General features: G+C 51.5%; 1 protein-coding gene and 1 non-coding gene across 4 annotated transcripts; one reads left to right on the forward strand and one right to left on the reverse strand.

The window, feature by feature from the left end:
* Window positions 1–1707: 1707 nt before the first annotated feature.
* TMEM143 (transmembrane protein 143) lies at window positions 1708–20511 on the reverse strand. 3 transcript variants are annotated; one of them, XM_061139740.1, is made up of 8 exons: window positions 20280–20511; window positions 19690–19930; window positions 18092–18196; window positions 11435–11629; window positions 9981–10108; window positions 8762–9041; window positions 3466–3655; window positions 1708–2831 (listed from the first exon to the last, which is right to left on the reverse strand). In XM_061139740.1, the coding sequence occupies exons 2-8, from the start codon at window positions 19906–19908 to the stop codon at window positions 2575–2577; spliced, it is 1374 nt and encodes a 457-aa protein (XP_060995723.1). In that variant the 5' UTR covers window positions 19909–19930; window positions 20280–20511; the 3' UTR covers window positions 1708–2574. The 3 variants fall into 3 exon arrangements, with proteins under 3 accessions (XP_060995723.1, XP_060995722.1, XP_060995724.1); XM_061139739.1 differs by having other exon boundaries at window positions 1708–2834; XM_061139741.1 differs by lacking the exon at window positions 18092–18196 and having other exon boundaries at window positions 1708–2834.
* TRNAG-CCC (transfer RNA glycine (anticodon CCC)) lies at window positions 13137–13209 on the forward strand. Its single transcript has one exon. It is a non-coding gene; the product is annotated as a tRNA-Gly (tRNA).
* Window positions 20512–20552: the final 41 nt, after the last annotated feature.

Raw genomic sequence — 20552 nt, forward strand, 5'->3', positions numbered from 1 at the left:
TCTGCCTTTGGCTCCTTCCTTCCTTCCTCCTCCCGGGACCCTGGCTGCTCACGCCTGATCGTTCCTGAATTGGGACAGCCCCCATCACCAGTTCAGTCTTCAGAACGTTGAACTCATCCCTTTCTAATCTGGGACACAGGAGCCCGCGATCCTGGCGGCCCTTCCCCTTCCACAGACTTCAGGACCCCAGTCCTCCTGGTGCAAGACTCAGGATTCCTCCCAGCCTAGATATTCAGGTGCTTCTAGGTAAGAACCAGGCATCTGGGTTTCCAGCCGTCCCTCCTTGGCCAAGGGTCTCTCTCTCTCAACCAAGCAGGATGTGTGTCTTGTTCTAGGTTACTGAGACCTGAGACCCTTTGCTGCAGTGCAGTAAATGCCTGCACCTGGCCAACTGGTCTCCTCCAGTTACAAAATGTAAAGAAACTATGAGGGACTAAAAATAACTGTGTGCATGCCATCTGGGGCAAATTCTGGACAATAAGATACAAACAGACCAAAAAGCCCAACTGCCACTTCGGAAGAGCCAGGAGCAAAAGCAAGGCACTACACACATACACCACCAAGGGGGTGGGCAAACCACCTAAGCTGCCCCTCCACCCCACCCCTGGACACACCCTTACCCTCACCCCATAGAAGGGACCAGCTCGCCCCTCCTTAAGGGAAGTTGTTCTCTCTCCCTCAGTTTTTCCTCTCTATAGCAGGAGCCCCAGTAAAGCCTTGCCTGAACTCCTTGTCTGGCCTCTTATCAATTTCAATTGATTAAGAAGGCCAAGAACCCTCATTGGTAACAGTGGTCTTTTTTTTCCTCCCTCTGACACTTCCTCTGGGAAGATACTTTTCCATTTCCCTCTTGAAACCCAGCCGCTCTTCTTCCCCCATCCTCTGCAAATGTTGCCTCTAGTCCACCTGACACCTTAGTAAAAACAAGATGAGATGCCTCCCCCTTCCCTTCTCCAGGCTCAGCCTCACATTGGGACACTTGTGAGAAGCGGAGGCTGGGTTTTAGACCGACCCATCCCCAGGCCGTGTGTCTTTGTGCAGTGAACAATCTGCTGTGTCTCGGGTGGTCAGAAGACCCAGTGTTTTGGGGAGTCAGGTCCTCCCTAAGATCCTCTTCTGTGACTCAGCCTATTTCAGCAATTACAAGCCCAGTCTCTCTCCAGAACTACAGCTTTCTTTGCAAGTGTGTGCATGTTAGTAGCTCAGTTGTGTATGTTAGGATTCTTTGTGACCCCATGGACGGTAACCCGCCAGGCTCCTTTGTCCATGGAATTCTCCAGGCAAGAATACTGGAGTGGGTAGCCATTCCCTTCTCCAGGAGATCTTCCCGACCCAGGGATCAAACCCAGGCCTCCTGCATTGCAGGCAGATTCTTTATGGTCTGAGTCACCAGGGAAGCTGGAAAAGTGAGTCTCTCAGGCATGTCTGACTCTTTGCGACCCCATGGATTGTACAGTCCATGAAATTCTCCAGGCCAGAACACTGGAGTGGGTAGCCTTTCCCTTCTCCAGGGGATCTTTCCAACCCAGGGATCGAACCCACGTCTTCCTCACTGCAGGCGGATTCTTTACCAACTGAGTCACAAAGGAAGCCCTAGGGAAGCTGGGGAGCCACCCAAATGCATTCCCCCAAGACCCAGAGTCTTTTCTTTCCAGGATTCTGAAACCTTCCTTCTTTCCAACCCCTGCAGCTCCCCGACTCATCCAGATTTATGAAACATGATTTATTCCTTTGGGAGAAGGGATAGGGGAGAAATTTATAGACCAATAAGTATTGCACAGGGCACTGGTGGAGGCAAGATCCAGGCAGAGGTAGTTTCTGTAGAAAGGGTGAGGGGCCTGGGCAGTGAAGGCACCTGAGTTTTGCTGTTGGGGCCTGAGTGGATGTGAGCCTTGGTTTCTGGTTCCTCCTGGCCCACAGCTTTCTGCTGGGCACAAAGCTCCCGACCCCTTCAGCCTGGACAAGCTGATCGTCAGCTGACCAAATGGCCTCCCTTATAAGTAGCGGCAATTGATAGAAAGAGCAGGTCTCCTTCAGAAATTCTGATTGGTTGCTTCTCTGCAGGGACAACTGGCTGCCCAAGGTTGGTACTGCCCGGCAGCTGTCTCACTGGCAGTTTGCCAGAGGACCGGACTAAAAGGCTCTCATTGGCTGCAGGCTGGAGCTCCGCCTCAGTGAACATGATGGGCATTTTGCCCGGTACGGCTAAACAGACAGTGATATATGGCCTCCGGAGGGCACAGTTTAACAACTGGGCCTGGTGGTGTGTAGTGTTGCACGGCTGTGATTGGCCTGGCCCTCCCTCCTCAGCCAAACTACGTTTAGAAGTTTATGTGGAAAAAAAAAAAAAAAAGAAGTTTATGTTGAAGGAGGGAGTAACAGATGGACCAGAAGCAAAGCCAAAAAGCTTTGATTGGCTGTTCATCGGAAGAGGGGCGCCTGGCAACGGCGGGCTGCCTCAGTGGGCGGCTTTGTTTACGAAAACAGCATAACGGAAGTGGTAACCAGTAATTGGAAGCTGGGGAGTGGAGAAGCATCTTAGCCATGATTGACAGCTTGTCAAAGAGGCGGCGCTTAGTTCCCAACCAGGTGGCTGGGTTGGGCCGGGCCGAGAGGTTTCTCTAAGGAGTTGTCATCGCTCGGTGCGGACTTGGGGGAAGAGATAGTAGCCAACAGGTCTAGTTTGGGGAGGCCCGGGGGCGGGTACATCCCGACGGTGGGGGGCAGGGCTTGCAGGTGGGCCAGGGCCCTCTTTCCGTTGAAGGCCACGTCACAGCCTGACTGGGCTAGAAGCCAGTTCTCCACCTCCGACTGGAGCCACTGAGAGGTCTCTGCTGGGGGAGAGGCAGGTGTTGTGAGGTCAGACAGACCCGAAGGACTAAGAGTAGGCAGCGGGGAGGGTATAGGACAAGGAGTAAGAGGGGTCTGGGTTTGGAAGAAGACTGCCAAAGTGGGACAGAACCTCGGAGGCTCAACGTTGGAGCTCTCATCTGGGGACCAGCCAGAGACTCTTGTTCATGGAGAAGCTATCTGGGCTCTCTAGTAAGGGAGTATTTGGGTGGGCATATAGGAAGCAGCGGACGGGGAGTGGGGAGCATACAACAGGAGTCCGATCCAAGACTCCTATCGCGGTTGAGGTTGAGAGGTCATCCCAGCGAAGGGGCAGGCCCATCGAGATGGGAACAGGGTCAGGGGTCCCGACTGTTGAATCCGGTTCACCAGCGCGAGCCGGGTTTGGGAGGCGGGCATCGTGGGGATGGAGTCTCACTGGGGCAAGGCCATCTGGGACTAAGGGGACTCTCGACTCCGTAGTGGCGGGGTGGTTTGTTCCAGGTGGGGCCACGTCTGCGCCCAGCAGTGAGGAAGGGGCGGGCCTATGGGTAAAAGGGCCCGCAAGAGACGGGGCGGGACCTAGCAAGTGAGAGGCTGCAAAGGGGTGGGGGCTCTTGGCCCCTGCGGGCCTACCTTCCGGCGGGCCCTTTGCCCCCCCAGGCCGCCGGGCCAGGAAGCTGTGCGCGAGCAGGGCCTCTTTGGTGTGCTCATCCTGTGCGCGCAGGACCAGGGCGCTGAGCAGCTCTGCGTTGTTGGACGTGCTGCGGTAGTAAAGCATGTGCGCCAGCTCCAGCGCCTGCGCGCTGCGCCGATGTCCGAACATCTGCATGCAGGACAAAACCCGGGAGGGGCGGGGCCTGCTGGGACTCCACGCCCCGCCCATGCACACATCCCACCCAATCACACACGCACCCATATACAACCCCACCCACACGCACACCCCTAGGTCACTCAGGCAGGTAGGACCCTTCCCAAGGGTTCCCGGGACCTCCGCGGCCCTCTCCGGCTCAGGTATTTTTACGCTTAACCCACCCTCTCTCTCTCCCCAGTGCCTCGGAGGCCGCTACCCGGGTTTGCTTATCTGAGCCACGTAACAATGGATGTGTCGGAGAATTCACAGACGAGAGTTTTTTTAAAGTCCTTATCATCTAGACACATACTGAAGTATTTCCAGATGATGTGTGTAGAATTGGCTTCAAAATAATCCAATGGTGGTGGGCGGGGGGTGTCTTTAGGTGACACCTGATTGTTAATTGTTGACGCTGGGTGCTGACAACAGAGGAGCTTCTCATACTATTCCATCTCTGCATTTGTTTGAAATAATTTTTTTTAAAGGTCTTAAATATTGTAAAGAGAAGTGTTGTTGTTTAGTCGCTAAGTCCTGTCGGACTCTTTGACCCCATGGACTGTAGCCTCCCAGGCTCCTCTCTGTCCGTGGGATTTCCCAGGCAAGAATACTAGAGTGGGTTGCCATTTCCTTCTCCAGGGGATTTTCCCAACCCAGGGATTGAATCCAAGTCCCCTGCATTGGCAGATGGATTCTTTACTGCTGAGCCACCAGGGAAGCCCAAAGAGAAGTGTTAATGGACAACAAATACTTGATGAGCCGCTTTCCGGAAAGAAGGGAGGGAGAGGCAGGTCTGAGGCCCAGCTGTCTACTGGCAGCCCCCTTCCCTACCCTGCATCCCTCCTGCTTGGACGCCTTTCCTCATTCCTCTTGTCCCCAAGGAGGGAGATGAGAGCCCACCAGTGCCCTCTGGGACTTGCACTCAGATTCGTCCACCCAGAGTCGTCCTTTCATCTACCAACTGAGTTCAAGGCTACTGGGTCCTGCAGCCTGCAGGCCTGGATGCCAGTCCTATCTCTGCCCCTCCAGCTGTGAGGCTGTGGCCAAGACCTAAGTCTTCGGGTAGCCCTGTCTGTGAGCCAAGGCAAATGACAGAAGGTGCACCAGAAGTTAATAAAACATGGCACAGAAGCTGGCCAGTCACAAGTACTTAAAGATTAGTTATTGAAGTATCTTCTGCCCAAAGAGTGTTGCCCACCCTACGTGGAGACCTATGGTGAAATGCCTCTGAAATGAACACAGCCCTGGAAAATTGCTGAAATGGCCTGCATGGTCCCAATGACATGCTCTGTGTGAACTGCACTCTCTTCTTACAAGGCCAGCACAGTCAGTTTATGTCCCTGAATTGGAACGAATTGCCAATTTCTTTAGTTTGGAGGCAAGATGCAGGAATTGGGTACGTTTGCAACTGTTATGAAAAATACATTGGGTTGTGTGCCTGTTTCTGCCAGGCTTATGGAGTGGAATTCTCGCAGGTTAAGTAAGCAGGTCATGCCATTCCGAGGCAGACATGTGAGGCCAGACCTCTCCCTGGAGAGAGCTCACCACTGGCCAACTGAATGTCCCTCCAACATTCGCCAAGGCCCATGCCGAGCGCAGTGTCTCTCCTTACCCAAGTCCTCAGTCCCTCCTTCTTCCTTCCCTGGGGTCCGTATGTGGGGTGGCCCCACTATCTACCCCATCACAGATCAGACCCCTGGCACCATCCTGCCCACTTCTCACCAGCCTGTCACTCTCTGGTCCCATCCTCCTGCCTTGACTCTCTCTGCCCTGTCCCCTCCTCTCCAACCCACCTAACGCATCACCCAACCTCCTCCCAGGCCTCAGTCTCCCCTACTCCCATCTCTCTGCACAGCCCCAGAACAGACCCTGCCCCTACCCTGCTCACACCCTCACATGGCTCCCTAATGTCCTCAGAGACTCCAAACTCTGTGGCCTGGCCCCAGGGATTTCTCCCACTCAATATCCTGCTCCCCTCCCGTGAATGCAGCCCGTGTTGAATGAGCCCAGTCTACCCTGATGGTTGCCCTGAGCGCACCCTGCTCTCTTGGGCTTCTGGGCCTTGGGACAGGCCAAGTGGTCTCCAGTCTTTTCTTGAAAAACACTCACTGTCTTATCATCAAGGTTCAGGATAGACATCGCTTTCCACAGACAAGCAGCTGCATCCCTGGGATCCTACAGGGCCCACTGCCACCTCGGTCAGGCACATGGCTGTCTGTCCATGGGCCCCGCACCTCTCCCCCCAGGGCAGGACCAGCCCTGAGGCATCTCTGGGATGCCAGCTCAACAACCCTTCTCAGGTTGCCCTGCAGGCCTCCCTGGGGAACCAGGACATGTTAGGAGTCCCCTCAGCCCAGGAAGTCTGGGAGGGTTTTCTGGAGCCTCTGAGATGAGGGTGACGAGCAGTTGGTCAGCCTAGCAAAAGGATGCATGTGTGCATGCTGTCACTTCAGTCATGTCCGACTCTTTGTGACCCCATGGACTGTACCCGCCAGGCTGCTTTGTCCATGGGGATTCTCCAGGCAAGAATACTGGAGTAGGCCACTGTGCCCTCCTCCAGGGGAGAGTATGTTTCTGAAGGAGGAACAGTATATGCAGAGGGAGAGAAGGGGAGAGAAGTAGGGGTGGGAGGAGCTACAAGTTTATTTTGGTGGAGCTGAAGCTGAGAATTGTGTCAGATGAGGCCGAGGAAGCAGCATCTCTGATGCCAGGCTGTGAGCAAAGGAGCAGGGCCAGCCCAGGGGCCATCAGGGATGGGCTGGAGGGGATCACTGGGTGGGGGAAGGCTAAGAAGAGGGTCTGAGCTAGAGCCAAGACAGAGAGGAGATGGGCACAGAGAGCCTGGGGAGCAGAGCACCGGGGGGCAGGAAGGGCGGGCTGAGGACTGACAGGTTGGGGGGCAGGGGCAGGGTAACTTCCAGGGGTCTAGCCAGTGACTTGGGGACAACGGGGCCATCCACAGATGGAGAGCCAGGAGGAGCAGGTGGGAGAGACGCTGTCCTCCACCTGGCTGCTCCAGACTCGAGTGCGGCGCTCATGCATCTAGGAGGTAGAGGGGAGCAGCTTGTGGAAACCGTGGAAGTGGATGAGCTCTCTGGGGGAGGGGGAGGAAGAAGGCCATGTATCCTGCTGCAAAATCAGCCTCCCAGGTGTTTGATCAGAGCAGCTGTACCGAGATGCGGAGCTGGGGAGGAGAAGGGGGTTTCAGGGGAAGATGGATGCCCTGTGGGCAGCTGGACGGAGGCCAGGGAGGCCTGCATTTAAGGCACAGAGGGAGTCCCTGGTAGTCTAGAGATTAGGATTTGGCGCCTTTGGTGCCATGGCCCGGGTTCAGTCTGTGGTTGGAGAACAGAGATCTGACAAGCCAAATAAAAATGAATGAACCTAAGGAGGCTCAGCCTGGGGCATGGAAAAATGTCTAAAAGGGATCAGTAAATGAACAGGTTGAACTGGGCTTTAAGCTGGGTGTCAGAGCCCAAGAGACTCAAGAGTCCTCCACCCCCAAGGGCCACTGAGAGGTGGGACGATGGTCCTCCCTGGGCTGCAAATGCGCATGTCCTCCCCAGACCAGCTCAACACCCTCTCCCCCCTGCCTCTCCGCCCTCATCTGTGGTTGCCACATTCCCTCTCTGCTTACAGCCCTTCCGTGGCTCCCCTCTGCCCTGAGGACGAAGCTCAGAGCCCCTGCCTTGGCATTCAAGGCCCTCGCCACCCCTTTGGGGCCTTCCTTCTCCATCCTGCATGCCAGACGCCATCCCTGTGGGATTCCCCAGGCTGTGCTCACATGGCCCCTTCTCTACCAGCCTCAATCCCCGCCTCTCAGAGCTTCCCTCAAATGACACCCGACCCCTGGTCCTCGGCAGGAAGTGCTCCCTGCTCAGCCAGCGCAGCCTGGTTATTATCTGTGGGATTTATTACCAGGCTTCCTAAGAGCCCGTTGGGATGGCTGAAAACAGCTTGCAAATCAATGAACCAGCAAGTGAATGATCGGGTACAATGGACAACTCGCTCCAGTTCACACTCTTGGGGCCAGTGCCAACCCCAGGGAGAATCAGTAAAAGGCAGCCGCCTCAAGGCAGAGCTCGAGGTTCAGCAAGCAAAGCACAAGTTGGATTCCAGCCCCCATCTGTCCCTTCACCCATGAATCCTTGGATGATGAACAACCTACACAACTGGATGAGGCAGCCCTGCACTCACATGTAGCAGAATCAGGAAGGGAGCTTGTTCAAAACACAGGCCCTGGTCCCAGAGTTTGGGGGTGGGGAAGCCCAGACTCAGGGGACAAGAGCCCAATCAGTAATAATAATAATAAAGGTAATGGTGAACTCTCATATAACACCTTCTGTACTATGGGCCAGGCTCTGTTTTCCATGTTCATCGTATTAATGCATTTAATCACCACAACAACCCACTGTCATCTCTGCTTTTGAGATGCACAGAGAGGTTTAAGCAGCTTGTTCAAGGTTACATAGCTTAGGACTTCCCTGGCACTCCAGTGGTTAATACTCCACACTTCCACTGCAGGGGGTATGGGTTCGATCCCTGCTTGGAGAACGAAGATTCCCACATGCCACATGACATGGTTCTCTCTCTCTCTCACACACACACACACACACACACACACACACACACACACACACACACACACAAGCGAAAAGAGTAGGTCACACAGCTAGAAGATGGTAGAACTAGATTCAAACCCAGGCAGTCTTGTTCTAAAACACACCCTTCACCATATCACCAAGTGCCCAGTGAGTGGCTGTGAACCCTTGTGTCACACTGCCCACGCGCCAGCCCTACACCCAGTGCTCATTACAGATTCACTCATCTGTTCCTCACAACAGCCCTCCTAGGAGGGTCTTGCTATTTATTAAGCTCATTTTCCAGATGAGAAAACCGAGGCTCAGGGAGATCAAGAAACCCTCCCAAGGTTGTGCTGAGTGAATAAGGAAGGGAAAGAAAGCCCAACCCGAAGCAGGAATAATCCACAAAAAAAGAAAAACAAACTGATAGGGTGGCCCGACCTTCTAGCTGACCATTAAAGGGCAGGCTTGGGGGGCGGGGGGGGTTGGTGTCACTTACCTTGGCAGCCCGCAGGCCCATGAAAGCAGCAAAGAGCAGCAGCAACAGGGAGGTGGCCATCTTGAGGTCAGAGAGCACCACCATGCCCACGTTGACAAAGAACGCTACACCCGAGACAATCAGTGTGACGTTGAGGATGGCACGCTGCAGGGTGGACGTGCGCACCTTCAGCTCGGGCAGCAGCTGCTCCAGGCCCTCCAATGGCGTATCCTTGAAGCTCTTCAGCACTAAGTGCCCGTTCTTTGTTCGGGCTGCGAGTATCACCCGCTTAAAGTATCTCCTGATGGCCAGAGATGGAGGGGCGAGGACAGTCAGAACAGCCCCCAGGGAGTCCCCCTCTAACCCTAGGACATTCTCTCTGGCTCTGAAGTCACACCATCATTTTAAAAGCTACTTAAAAATGGTGGGAGGAAAGTCAGACGTAAGCTAAGTGGCCAACAAAAGGGGATCAGTAACATGATGCAATCCCCTACTATTGGACACATAGATTGCTTCTGATTTTATGGACTTGATAAATGAGAGCTGAATAAAAATTCTTTAGTTAATGTTCAAACCCAAATTCTATATATATTTCAGGGTATCTGCTAGGTGCCAAGGAGTGCTATTTAGCTCTGGAGAGACAACAAAATGAGTCAGTCACTGCCTTTGTGGAGCTTATAGTCCAGAATGAGAGACAGATAATTAAGATAATTAAACAGACAGTCTCCAAGTATAAATATCTCCTTGGAATAGATTCCTGGAAGTGGAATTACTGGTTTAAGGGATATGAGAGGCTTTTTGTCTTTGGTTTTTGTCTTTGAATTCGTAACCATGTTTGATAGTCTGATTTCCAGACGGATTGGGTGACTGACAGGCCCCCTGGCCAACTGTGAGACAATATGGCTCTCCCAACAATATCTGTATTTAACTATGTGCTAAAAACATAATGTTCTTCAGAAACCTGTGGTACCACTTTTTCAGAATGTGGCCTTCCCTCTCTGAGTCTCAGTTTTCCTCATTTGGAAAATGGAGATAAATGTCCCTACCCCTTCTCTTCCCCTAAGAATTGCAGCTCTTATTTCTCCTTGGGAAGAAGAGGCAGTATTTCATCGACCCTTTCTCCTTTCTTGACTTCCCACCCAGGTCCCAGACACCCAAATCCAGACACTGACCTGTCGGTCCCCTCTCGACTCTAACCTTGCTCCCTCTTGTTGCAGCTGGGGAACAGGGGCCGCCTCACCTCTCTGCAGGGGGCGATTTGAAGAAGACACGCTTGGAGCCCACGCTGGACTTACGGGGCATCTTCCCAACTCTCTGGCCCAAGGCCCAGAAATGCATGTAGATATACTGGTCCAAATTTACTGTCACCTGCCAAAGGGAGGGAGAAGGAAGCAAAAGCAGCTGAGCGTAAGCCACGGTGTGAATGCAGGATACTAGAATTACAAGCCTCACCCGCAGTGATCCTCTGCCTCCCTACCCACTTCCCAGACTCATCATCATCCAGTATGTAGGCAGACAGCCATGTATGGTTGTTCATGTTGTACACTGCACAAGGACACACCATCCAAGAAGTCACCATCCACATCATAGTCATCTTTATGACCATATTTCCTAGCATCTATAATGCCACTGATTTTAAGGTACTCTATCACTTTATGAAGCAACTAAAAGGGAAAATATATTGTCGATTAAACTATGCAACAGGGGCTTCCCTGATAGTTCAGTTGGTAAAGAATCCACCTGCAATGCAGGAGACCCCGGTTCGATTCCTGGTTGGGAAGATCTGCTAGAGAAGGGATAGGCTACCCACTCCAGCATTCTTGGGCTTTCCTGGTAGTTCAGCTGGTAAAGAATCCACCTGTAATGCAGGAGACCTGGGTTCGATCCCTGGGTTGGGAAGATCCCCTGGAGAAGGGAAAGGCTACACACTGCAGTATTGTGGCCTGGAGAATTCCATGGACTCTATAAGTCCATGGGGTCGCAAAGAGTCGGACACAACTGAGTGACTTTCACCTTCATTTTTCAAACTATGCCACACTACTGCTTGTAAGTCACAATCCAATTTCAGAGACGGTAAAGCCTGACTTTAGAAAAAAGCACATCTTAAAATCACCAAAATGTGGTTTGTTGACTTTAATGGTGAGTATTTTGTATTATTTATTATAGTCAGTCCTCCATAACTGCAGGTATCACAGCTGTTGATTCAACCAACTATAGGAGTGAAAAAAATATTAATTCCAGAAAGCAAAACTGGAATCTGCTGTGTATCACCAACTCTTTTACACAGCATTTACATTGTATTAGGTATTACAAATAATCAGAGATGACTTAAACTATGCAGGAGGACATGCATAGGTTATATGCAAATACTATGCCATTCCATAGAAGAGACTTCAGCATCCGAGGATTTCCAGATCCTCAAAGGCACTGGACATTACCAAAGGATAGCTCTCTTAATAGTTTTCAGGCAGATGGTGATAGAGTCTCTAGTCCTAAGAAGACCTGTATCTTATGATGCTTTTGCAACAGGTGGCAGTGAAGTTACCTGAGAAGAGGCACCTTTTTCTATTTCACCGAAGGTGCCATATGGGCTAGTGTTCAGGACTACAGTTCCCAGCAGCCTCTGCTTCCCAAAGGCTCCACCCCTGCCCAAGGTCTCCTGGGAGTTTGGGTTGTTTTCTGGAAGACAAGCACCTGGACCTCATCCTGAGGGTGATGGACCACCAGAGCATAGGCCAGGGTGTCCTCCGTGAGTGGGGAGAAGTTGGCCTGGGCCAGCAGGGGCTCCAGGGCCTGAAGCACTTCCTTCTCGTTGGACAGACGCTGAGGGTCTGTAAGTGAAGGCTGGTCAAGAGTCTCCCTGTCGGGGTTGATGGGGTCATACAAGGCCTGAGGAGAGAGTCAGAGAGAAGAAAAAGGGACTAGGTCAGAGCATGAGGGATTTTGGGTACACGTAAGGATGTTCCTGGCCCCATATTTTAAATAATGGGTTACCCCAAGGCTGGATTTGGGACCCTCTTCCCGTCTCTCTCCTCAAGCTCACAACAAGTTGCCTCACCATCCCCATAGCCTTAAACACCACCTCCATGCAGATAACTCCCCAACTCACATCTCCAGCTCGGACCTCTCCTCTAAGTTCTAGACCTAATATCCATTTTCAGTTTGTGGGGATGCTTAGTAGTAGTAGAGTAGCACTTCCCCTTCCCCCACAGTACAGAGAAGAAGGCAGTTGTAGGGCTGCCCAGATAGACTACATTTCCAGCCTCCTTCGAGGCTGGGTGTGGCCAGGAGAATTCATCTGCAGAATGTGAGCAGAAGTAACAGATACACCTTCTCCCTCACTTCTTGCCCCTCCTGCACCTTCCACTCTTTCCTTGTTCTTAACAGCTTAGAACGCTCTCCTGCCTACAACCGAGTTCTGAGCCCACAGAGATGAAGATGGGGCCCTCAGGGGATGGCAAAGCAACAACATGGAAGGAACCTGGGTCCTGGCATCATCTCATGAGGAACAGAGCTGCTAAGCTACCATGGCCCACTTACCACAAGGCTGTTAAATGGGAGAGGAAGAATCTTCCACCTTCTTTAAGCCATTGCCTTGTGGGATCTGCTTGTTACAACAGCTAAGCCTTTATAGGAACTAATATAAACTCTTTACCTGACATTTCTTTGGGATGTCACAGTTGCCTCAAATCCAACATGTCAAGCCCACAAGATCACATCCTCCCATCCTCATCTTCCAACAAAATAACCATCCTGGATGCCCCCTCCCAAAGCTATTGCCCCCAACCATCCCTGGCCTCTCCCCTGAGCATCAGATTCTCATAGTTAGTTATGTCTTTGACATCTCCAGTTGGATGTCTAATGGCGTCTCAGATCTAACATGACCTAAGGAAAATGCACCATTTCTTCCTCCTCCACTCCTCAGTCTTTTCCTTTCAGGAAATGGCACTGTGATCCATTCAGATGCTCTGATCAGGAACCCTGGAGGCATCTTTGATTCCTTTCGTATCATCACCCCCACATCTGATCCTTTACAAATTCAACAGACTCTCCGAATTGTTTTGGACTCTACCTTCCTTTCCATCCCCACTGCTGCTTCCTCGTCCCAGCCACCATCGCCTCACACCTAAACAGGTGCATCGGGTTTCCGCTCTCCCACCATGTCCAAACCAGTCCCCATGTGGCTGTCACGAGGAGCTTATTGAGATTATAAACAGACCCTATCCCTCCAGCAGCTTCTCACAGCATTTGGAATAAAATCCAGACTCTTTCTATGACCTTCAGTGTCCCCACAGAACTGGGTAATGCCCTGTCCATCTCATCTTATGCACCCATCAATGCCGTCCAAAATTGTTTACTGAATGAATGAGTGAATGAAAAAGAAGAGCTAGAGACTTCCCTGGTGGTCCAGTGGTTAGGACTCTGTGCTCCCAATGCAGGGGGCCCAGGTTTGATGCCTGGTTGGGGAACTAGATCCCACATGCCACAACTAAGAGTTCACATGTCATGACTAAAGACCCTGAGTGTTACAACAAAGATGGAAGATCCTGCATGATGCAACTAAGACCCAGCACAGCCAAATAAATAAATATGTAAAAAAAATTTTTTTTAAAGAGCGAACTTCCAGGTGGCTTGCCTATTTGTTCACAGAGAGATGAAGTTTCAGGGTGACATATAATGTGTCCCAGACTATCCAACAAGCCGCAGAGGGAAGCACCCCTCCATAAAACCAGTCCCTAAACCCCACCCTCTGTGTGTCTCTCAGGAGAGGCAGCCTTAAGGAACAACACATCAAGGTCAGGGGAACCTTTTGTTAGTGGAAGGAAACCAGGGAGGGAGTATTCCAAGTGGGAGGAATGGCCTGCAAAGGTTTGGAGATGGAAAGTCCAGGGTCTCCGAGACAATGGAGCCAAGTGTCTGATGATGTAGTAGAGAATCGAGCCCAGCAAATCTTCATGTGAACTAACTCCAAGGGCCGGCTCGTGCTGGCCCAGAATGGAGTGGGGCCCAAAGCTAAGGCCTGTGTCCAAGTCCTTCCAGCCAGGCTGACAGAGCAGGTCCCATGGGTCATGTTCTCAAATTCACGGAATGACCTTGAGAAATGCCTTTCCCGGGACTGAGCTGCACTTTGAGAGTGAGGGAATCTCACAGCTGGAGGAGAGAGAAGTGCATTCATCTAACGTCACTGCAAACCAGACTCTCTTCTGGGAACTTCACATCCGCCCAAGGCTTCCTGCCAGAAACCTGGATATGGTGGGTGACCCCTGATGCTCCCTTTCCTCACATGAGTTATTAATCACGATGATTCCACCTCCAAAACAGAGAGCCACTCTCCTGGGCTCTCTCCTCCCCACCAGCCCTGCCCAGTCCACACCACCATCGCCTTCTCCTGGATGAGTCCGACAGCCTTCTCAAGGGCCCCTCCAAACCCCCTTGCCTCCCTCCTCTCAAGACCACTCTCAAGCCCGCTGTGTCCCAAAGGAGGTCCTGAAACTCCTCCCCAAACCTGCTCCCCCTCGTCCCCATCTTCTCCATGTCAGAGAAATGCATTCTTCCAGGTGCTTAGGCCCAAAGCCTCTGGTTATCCTGGACTCCTCTCTTTCTTCAACCCATCAGCAAATCCTGATGGCACCCATTCAAAACTGATCCAGGATCCGACCACTTCTCATCTCCTGGTCAGTCATGGTGGCTTCCGCGTCAGTCTCCTGGCTCCCATCCTCACCCCCAGTCTGTTCCCGGCAAAGCCACCAGAGGGCGCCTTTTGTAACAAAAGTCAGCTCACGTCTGTTCGCTCAGAGCCGTTCCCTGGCTCTCACCTCACTCAGAGTCAATGCCAAGTCCTCACTGTGTCCCATGGGCCTGGAAGGATCTGGCCACGGGCCCCTCTCTGGCTTATCTCCAGCTTTGCCCCTTCACTCACTCACCTCTAGCCCCTCCTACACACCACGCACACTCCAGCTACCGGGCCTTTGCACTTACCTTTCCCACAGATCTCCACATGCCTCACTCTGGCCTCTTGCAGGCTCAAATGTCACCGGCTCAGTGAGGCCATCCCTGACTACCCCACCTAAAACTGCAAAAAACACCTCTCCTTTCTTTTTCTCCTTAATTAGGGCTACCAGATTTAGCCAAAAATAAAATAAAATACAGGACACCAAGTTAAGTTGCATTTCCAGATCAACAATAAATAATTTTTCAGTTTAAGTATGTCCTGTGCAATATTTGAGGATTGTATTTCCATGGACATAATTCTACTTAAAAAAGAAAAAATTTTCATAGCTTATCTGAAATTCAAATTTCACTGCGTTTAGAGGGTCGAAGAGTGTCCCCTAAAAATTCCTGTCCCCTGGGAACCTCAGAATATGACCTCATTTGGAAAAAGGGTCTTTGTAGCTATAATTAATGTATCAAAGTGAGACCATACTGGATTAGGGTGGGCCCTAAATCCAATGAGAGTGTCTTTATAAGAGACAGAAAAGGACACACAGAGAAGAAAGTGACGTGAAGATGAAGACAGAGATTAAAGTGATGTGTTCACACGCCACAGACTGTCGGAAACCTGGAAAAGAGCATAGGATGGGTCCCTTCCTCCAAGGCTCCAGAAGAAACTAACACGCCAGCACTGGGATTTTGGACTTCCAGCCTCCTGAACTCTCAAAGAAGAAATCTCCTGTTTTAGGCAATCCAGTGGATGCTCATTTGCTATGGCAGCATTAGGAAATGAATAAGCTGGGTGTCCTGTACTTTATCTGGCACCCTATCTGTGGTACTTAGCACTTCTTAACATATTTTACTTCTTTACCTTGAGGAGGGTGAGTCTGTCTCACTAGCACATGACGCCATGAGGCAGATATACAGGCTCACCACTGAGTCCTGGGGCCTGGAACCATTCCGGGACACGGTAGGTGCTCAGTAAACATGCATTGAGTTAATCCAATGAATGAATGCATAAGGGAAAGGAGGCCCAGAGAGAGGTCACCTGCCAAGGTCGCCCTCACTCCTAGTGAATGACAAAGCTGGTGTCTGAACTGGGGCTCTTCTTGTTCTCTGCCTGCTCCAAACTGCTTCCTCAAGGGTCTTAGGTCATCAGCAAATGGTAACCCAGTAGTGTGTCTCACTCACCTTTAATGCTTCTACCCACCTTCTCAGGGTCTCCATTTAAAATCTGCTGCCTCGGGACTTCCCTGGTGGTCCAGTGGTTAAGAATCTGCCTTGCAATGCAGATGTGGGTTTGATCCCTGGTCCAGAAACTAACCTATATGCCACAGAGCAACTAAGCCCATGAGACAAAACTAGGGTGCCTCAACAAAAGATCTCACATGCCAGTTAAGACCCAATGCAACCAAACAAACAAATAAATAATAATAAAATAAAATATGCTGCCTCGGTGAGAATGTGTCTTTGCTGCATATTCTTTCTATGTTTCAATATAGTTAAACGTGTGTATAATAACGTTTTAAAATAACTTTCTAATGAAAAAGAACCCTGTCTCCAGAGGGCACAGATGCTCCAGAAAAGAGCTAGGAAGCCAGCAGACAGGAGCACAAATCTTGGCTCTGCCACTTGGGACCTGCCTCATCTTGGGCTCAATGGGGCCATCTTGGAGCTTCGGTTTCTTCTTCTGCCAGTGGGGCTGCTGGCAGCTACTTAGTGCTGCAGGAAGTTGATGAGCCTGATGCAGAGGGGCCATAGCTGCTACTCATCAAAGCAAGGAGGGGAGCTATGGGGGGCATGGGCAGTAAAGGGTTAATTCAGCAGGCCTGAGTTGTCCAAACCTTGCACATTCCAAAGACCTGGGCCTTGAAGGACTCCAGGGAGAGAATCTCTAAGCACTCACTCCCCAGGGCTCAGTTAATGCCCCTGGTGGTCATGCAGGTTGTACTGTCTAGACCCTCCCAGGACTGTTTCTTAGCCCAGCCTCCTTCCTTGACTTCCAGCCTATGGGCATTGAGTCCATCTCTCTACCCAGCTGTCTAAGAGGCAGCTCAAATTTCTAAGTCTAAACTGAGCTCTCAGTCTTCCCTGCAGACCTGTCTCTGTTCTGCTTTCCGCATCTCTTATTCTCAGTAAGTGGCAGCCGTATCCTTCAGGAGGTGCGGGCATGAACTGCTGGAGGCCCCCCTGACTTCTCTCTCTCCCTCATGGCCCCGCCCACTCAGCCAAATGCTGATGCCTTCCAACCATTACAGGCGCCTGACCACTTTTCACCACTTCCACTGCTATTACTCTTGTCTGAGCTGCCATTATCTCTTACCTGGACAAACATAATAGATTCTTTAATATATCTCCCTGCCTCTGATGGTCTGTTCCCTGCTGAGCGGCCAGAAGAATCCTATTAACACCCGAATCAGTTCATGACCCGCCTCTGCGCTGAATCCTCCTGCAGCAGCTCCCAGCTCGCTTACATAAAAGCCAAGTCTTCAGCACAACCCACGAGGCCAGACACAATTTCCCCTCACTCCCTCTCTGTTGTCACCTCCTGCCCTCTTCACCTCCAGCCAGTAGTTCCACTGTCATTCCCCTAACACTCCAGACCCTCACACCTCAGGGCCTTTGCAATTGCTTTTCTCTTGAAAAAGAGAACATTTTCTCAACGTTTTTTCTTGAAAAAGAGGACGTTTCTACCTGAAATGTCCATCCCCAGACACCCGTTGAGCTCACTGCCTCAGTTCACTCAGGTATTAGCTTATTTGTCACCTCCTCAGAGAAGCCTTCCTTGACCACCCTGTCTAAATCAGGCCCTTTTCTCGTCGCTTTCTATCCCACCTTCAATGGCACTTACCACTCCTGGGTGTCATATTTTACATTTTTTGTTTTCAATTTGGCCACACTACATGGTGAAGAGCCGACTCATTGGAAAAGATCCTGATGCTGGTAAAGATTGAGGGCAGGAGGAGAAGGGGGTGACAGAGGATGAGAAGGTTGGATGGCATCACCAACTCAATGGACGTGAGTCTGAGCAAACTCCGGGGGAACAGTGATGGACAGGGAAGCCTGGCGTGCTGCAGTCCATGGGGCCACAAAGAGTCAGACACAACCAAGTGACTGAACAACAACAACATGGCATGTGGGATCTTAGTTCCTTGACCAGAAATTGAACCCGCAGCCCCTGCACTGGAAGCTCAGAGTATTAACCACTGGAGCACCAGGCAAGTCCCTTACATTTATTCATTTATCATCTTCCCACCTGGAATATCAGCTCCAGAAGGGCGTGGCCTCATCTGTTCTATTCACTGCTGCATCCCTGATGCTTAGAAGAGGGCTGGACTCCAAGTAAGCACTCAGAGAATTTTTGCTGAATGAACGGATAAGCAAACAAGGACAACAGGGCCACAGGGTGCCCGTTCTCACCTGCAGCTGGGTCAGGACATGATGGTAGTGGAACAAGGTACAAAAGTCCACGTGGGCTGTGAACTCCTCCAAGGCCGCCTTCTCCGCAGGAGTGGAATGGAACTCCTGTTACCTCGGGAAGCAAAACATCTCTTTAGGCCTCTCTCTCCTTCCTCTTGGTGGGGAATTCTTTCCTGAGCAGCCCAGACAGACAATCAGAGCTCTGGGCTCTATAAAATTTTGTGGGTTTTTTTGGAGGGGGTGGGGAGGGGGAGAGGACCGATCAATTTCACTGAAAGAAACTGAGGCAGCCCTGAAGAGTGAAAAACAGATGGCTTAAAGAGCTAGGGTTTCAAGTTACCACTCTGATACTTACTGGCCAGCAGTCACACAATGCTTATTTGTGTGCCAGGCAGTTTGCTGGCATGATCTGATCCTCCAGAGGACGCAAGGAGGCTGATGGAATTATAATCCTCATTGTTCAGAGGGGACACCTAAGTTTAGGAAAGTCACTTGCTGAGGGCCACACTGTCCATAAAAGAGAAGCTGAGACTCTAGACCAGGCCTGGTCCAGAGCACACATATTTGGCCACTATTTTAGCCTTCCTACCTCAGTGACCTGGGTGAATGCCATCCCCTCTCTGAGTCTGTTTCCTTATTGGCAACAGAGGATCACACCCTCTTTCTGAAAAAACCGATAGTGACAATTTGATGTGATTACATGTGTCCATATACCTACATGTGTGTTTATGTGGGTGTATATATACTTCTGTATATGGATAAAGCCCAGCACAGAACTTAGGCCATACAGAGGCATTTCAGCTCAGTTCAGTCACTCAGTTGTGTCCAACTCTGCGACCCTATGAACCAAAGTACGCCAGGCCTCCCCGTCCATCACCAACTCCTGGAGTTTACCCAAACTCATGTCCATTGAGTTGGTGATGCCATCAAGGAATAATTATTAAATGAAGGAATGATGATAAAGAATAATCACAAGTATGATGGTGACAGTGGGGTAAGAACTTAAGCTCTTAGGATGGAGCAAGTATCTACTTGCCTCACCCTGATCCCCACCCTGCTCTACAGTCAGTACACTTTGGTTCAAATCTGACTCACTAGTCATGACCTTGGGTGAGTCACTGCCCTTCTCCTGCTTTAGTTATCGCCTTTGTAAAGTGGGAATGATGGTGGTACCTCTTACTGGGTTGTTCACTATTCAATAATACATGGAAAATGCTTAGCACGGTGCCATATAATAAGAGCTCAGTGTAATATAGCTTCGTTGGTACAATAATTATTATTAGGTAGTAGTCATTGTAATGATGAGGATGAAAATCATACCGGTTTTGTAGAGGGTAAAACCACCCCACCCCCCCATACGAATGCTTGTTCAAGCCCCCAAAACGAGCTAGAGTCTGGAATCGCTGCTTCATCTACATCTCGGTGGTCAGTCCCCAGCATTCCCGTTCACTCCTCGCCCACTTGGGCCTATAAAGGGTAAAGGAACTACAATTCCCAGGGGGCGCCAGGGCATCCTTCTATAGCTTGAAGGGCTGTACCGCCGCGAGGCCTGCCGGGATTCGTAGTCCCCAGGCTCTTGGACCCGGGACGGGCGGTACCTGTATCAGGAGGCGGAGCAGCTGCTCTTTCGAGAACGGGATGTACCGTTCGCGGTACTGCTGGGCCCAGTCGCGGGGCTCCGTGGGGTTCCACATCTTGCGGTACTCCCCCATCTTGGCCGCCAGCGATGACAGGGCCCGGGGGTGACCGAGGAACGAGGGCAACAGAGGCCATACTCGGACACTGGATCCCCAGACCCCTCGGGTCACATGCAGCATGGCTAGACCCTTTCCCCGCAGCCTAAACGAGGGAAATGAGGAGAGGTCAAAAGTCATCTGGAGGAAATGTGCCCCCTCCACCTCCGCGTCCCAACTTCCAGGGGCCGTTTCTACCCCAGGCAGGGGGTAGAGCCCATCCGCCCGCCTCATAGGCCCTCCTGTCCATCCCCTCCCACACTATTCAGTTGGCCTGAGTCCCAGGCAGGAGTTTGGGGGAGTGTTTTGCGGGCCCAGAAGCCCTATGGTGACACAACCTCTGCGGGGTCTAGGCATCAGGTGAATCTTAAGAGTATAGGATATGCTCGGAAAGCTACATAGAGTCTGCAGGGCCGCCCACCCCCGGCCATGCAATCTTTCACCCTTTCCCTCACCTTTAGGCAACGCCCGACTGTCATTGAGCCTCCTACGCATGTGCAAAAAGGCGCCCTGGGCCTCCGAGGTTCGGCTTCAAGCCGCCGTATGACGCATGCGCAATGCCTGGGTCATCGGACGGAGTCCATTTTCTTCTAACGCCCAGTCGCGACTACGCATGCGCAGCTTGCCTGGCTTGCTTCACGCGCTTTGCTTGGACTCGGCGCATGCGTTACAGAAGTATCTCCTTGTCCACAAGCTTCAAAGGGGAAGAGGCGGGGCGGGCGCGAGAC

Source organism: Dama dama, chromosome 4 (genome assembly GCF_033118175.1).
Source record: "Dama dama isolate Ldn47 chromosome 4, ASM3311817v1, whole genome shotgun sequence".
NCBI classification, from domain to species: Eukaryota; Metazoa; Chordata; class Mammalia; order Artiodactyla; family Cervidae; genus Dama; species Dama dama.

Bases quoted from the DNA above. Each gene is read 5' to 3' on its own strand.
- TMEM143 (XM_061139739.1), bottom strand. From the start codon at position 19,908: ATGCTGCATGTGACCCGAGGGGTCTGGGGATCCAGTGTCCGAGTATGG. The intron at 11,630-18,091 runs GTGAGAACGGGC...CTCTCTCCTCAG, and splicing joins ATGTCCTGACCCAGCTGCAG to GCCTTGTATGACCCCATCAA. The intron at 9,042-9,980 runs GTGAGGCGGCCC...TCTGGCCATCAG, and splicing joins AAATCGCCCCCTGCAGAGAG to GAGATACTTTAAGCGGGTGA.